Consider the following 2931-nt stretch of genomic DNA (forward strand, 5'->3'; position numbering starts at 1 on the left):
GGTCGCTAATGGCGCACCAACGTTGCGGTCGACCAACCCCAAGCGCGACCCTCCCTAAGTGCAACGCCCGCTTTGATCGTGTGGACCAGAAAACTAAACAATGACCCGAGAACGCATCCAGTTTTTCACAGGTTATGTCAAGCTGATGGGACTTCTCGGCCCCTGGTGCAGGAGTCAACTCGCGCCATCATCACGCGCCCCCGTGCTGCGCTGGCCGGGCGAGCCCGGACTGCACTCCGACGCAACGCCATGATCGACCGGCCCGTCACTCCTCCCTATTTATACCCATGCCATGCCATGCCATGTCATGCTCATCACAAACCAGGCCAGCCAGAGCATCCAGTGGCCGGCGAGCAAGCTGAGTACGTGCTGCCACTAGCAGGTGCGGTGCTCTAACTTGTCTGTGGTTGAGAGATGGAGGCGAGGGTTGCGGTGCTCGTGCTGCTGGCGCTGGTGCTCGTCCCGGAGGCGTGCCGGGCGGAGCGGTTCGTCGTCGGCGACGCGGCGCGGTGGACGTGGGGGTACAACTACACCGACTGGGTCATCAGGAAGGGCCCCTTCTTCCAGGACGACACCCTTGGTACAGACACAATTACTACTCTGCTCGCGTACTTGCTTTTCTCTGATGATCTTAGTTCAGTATTGGTTCCCTCCCTCTGTCAGAAAAAAAATGTGTTTTTCTACACTTGTGGTCTTTTTAAACACTTTACGCTCCCTCTAACTCAGGCGCACTAACTGACAAACTATAAATAAGAAAAAACTAACTGCAACATCAGGCTTTAGAAAACAGCAAAGTTGTTCACTGAACTGGAGTGCTTGGATGCTGGGTGTGCATGCAGTGTTCACGTACGACCCGCCGAACGCGACGACGCACGCGCACAGCGTGTACATGATGCGGAACCTGGCCGACTACCAGTCCTGCAACCTCAAGGCGGCCAAGCTGGTGGCCGGCGTGGCCGAGGGCGCCGGCGCGGGCTTCGAGTTCGTCCTCAAGAAGCGCAAGATGCACTACTTCGTCTGCGGCGAGCGCCAAGGCCTCCACTGCACCGCCGGCCAGATGAAGTTCATCGTCAAGCCCAAGAGCTCCGTCTGCCGCGACTGACCGCCCCCCTGCTCCTCGCAGGCCCGCCGGTCGTCCATGGCGTCCACAGCCTTCGCCGTCTTCCTCTTCTGCATGCCGCCTTCTTCTTCCTATTCTGTCTTGAATCATTTGTTATACTTGCCGCTTGTAAGTTATCACAATTGTTGCATTCATATGTGTCGTGTGGTGTAAACTGTGTTGCGTGATACGCTATTTATGCATGACTCGGTGCTTGAATAAAGTAGGGAGTGTGTGCGCGCGTGTGTTGCTATAAATTAATGGAGGATGTGATGAGAAATGAGGGACTGTTAGTCCATTAGTAGTTGTTGTGTCGATCTCTCTTTTCTACCCTAAAAAGGCCCTCTCTTCTAGTTTCAACGAGTGAATTGCAAAAAACCATCACATTTGGGGCATCGTTTGCGGAAAACCACCATGTCACTAATTTTTTGCAAAACTCACCGCAAATTCGGTAAACATTTTGCAAATCGCACTGATAAGGTGATTTGGCTCATTTGGTCACTTTTTGACAAGTGGGACCAGATTGTAAGGAGCTGACTTCGCATAACATTTACATACACACCCTTAGATCTAAAAAGAAAAAGCAATCGACCCCTCTTTTGCACTACCGGAAGCGACTTGGTGCTCGCTGTCCATGGTGCCGGCGAGGCCGACCTCATCGGCGCAGATGGCCACACAGTGCAGGAGGTCCCTGCGGAGAGCTCCTCGACGGTGTCGGCCGGGTCGGGCCCGTGCGCCGCCGCGCTGTTGGAGCGGGGCGGTTGCTCGGCCATGGCCTCGCGCTCATGCGCTGCTGTCCACGCCACGCACAGGCAGCGGAGGAGCTCACCGTCGTTGGTCGCTGCTTGCTCCGGTGATGCGTCCGTGCTGCACGCCGCCACGCCGCTGCTGCTGCTTGTGCTCGTGCTGTGTTCCGCTGCTTGCTCTGGTGTTCTGCGCTGCCGCCGCTGCTTGCTCCGGGGCTGCGCGCCGCCGGCTAGGGAAAGAGAGAGGATGGAGGAAGGAGAAAGGGAGGCGTGGGTGCATCGCCGTGCTTGCTACCCAGGAGAGGAGTGGGGTCGGGGTCGTAGCAGCTTGGGGCCGAGGAGGAGGAGGGTCTGATTGCTTTTTCTTTTTACAATTCAGGGGTGTATCTGTCAAAAGTTTGCCAAGTCAGCTCCTTACAATCTGGTCCCACTTGTCAGAAAGTGATCAAATGAGCCAAATCACCTGATCAGTGCTATTTGCAAAATGTTTACCGAATCCGCGGTGATTTTTGCAAAAAATTAGTGACCTGGTGGTTTTTCGTAAACGATGCCCCAAATGTGGTGGTTTTTTGCAATTCACTCAGTTTCAACTGAACATTTGGCTTGAAGTTGCTGTAAAAAGAAAGTGTTGTCAAAAATGAACATTTGGCTTGAAGCCTTCCATGAGATTTTGAGTTCTGAAATGAATAAGCATGAAGCCAGCCAAGGAAAATGTATCCATCTTACACATAATTATCTGCCTCATAACCGGCATTTACAACAAAAACAAAAACAAAAACAAAAACGTGTACTGAAAGCAAAAAACTACGAGCAGATATATGGTGAGAACATTTTGGCTGAAGAGTGCACAGAATGATAGCACGAGAACTATGGAGAGTGAGATACAGTGGATGCAATTCATAAAATTGGTTTCGGTGATCTGAACATCGGTGAACAGCAAGTCAGCTAAATGTCTTCAAGAAGAGTAGAAAAAACGCACCAACGAATAAGGGGAATGAGCACCAGTCTTCCACATAGTTTTTGCATCTTCAGTTTCCTCGGCCAGAGAGAATGCAAATTACTTTTACTACGGGCACAAAACCCTCA

The 2931-nt window shown here is 52.4% G+C and overlaps 1 protein-coding gene across 1 annotated transcript; it reads left to right on the forward strand.

Moving 5' to 3' along the window:
* The first annotated feature begins 323 nt into the window (after positions 1-323).
* LOC123160264 (blue copper protein 1b) lies at positions 324-1400 on the forward strand. Its single transcript, XM_044578067.1, has 2 exons — positions 324-580; positions 840-1400. The coding sequence occupies exons 1-2, from the start codon at positions 415-417 to the stop codon at positions 1100-1102; spliced, it is 429 nt and encodes a 142-aa protein (XP_044434002.1). The 5' UTR covers positions 324-414; the 3' UTR covers positions 1103-1400.
* The last annotated feature ends 1531 nt before the right edge of the window (positions 1401-2931 follow it).

The sequence above is a fragment of the Triticum aestivum genome, chromosome 7B (genome assembly GCF_018294505.1).
Source record: "Triticum aestivum cultivar Chinese Spring chromosome 7B, IWGSC CS RefSeq v2.1, whole genome shotgun sequence".
In the NCBI taxonomy this organism is placed as follows: Eukaryota; Viridiplantae; Streptophyta; class Magnoliopsida; order Poales; family Poaceae; genus Triticum; species Triticum aestivum.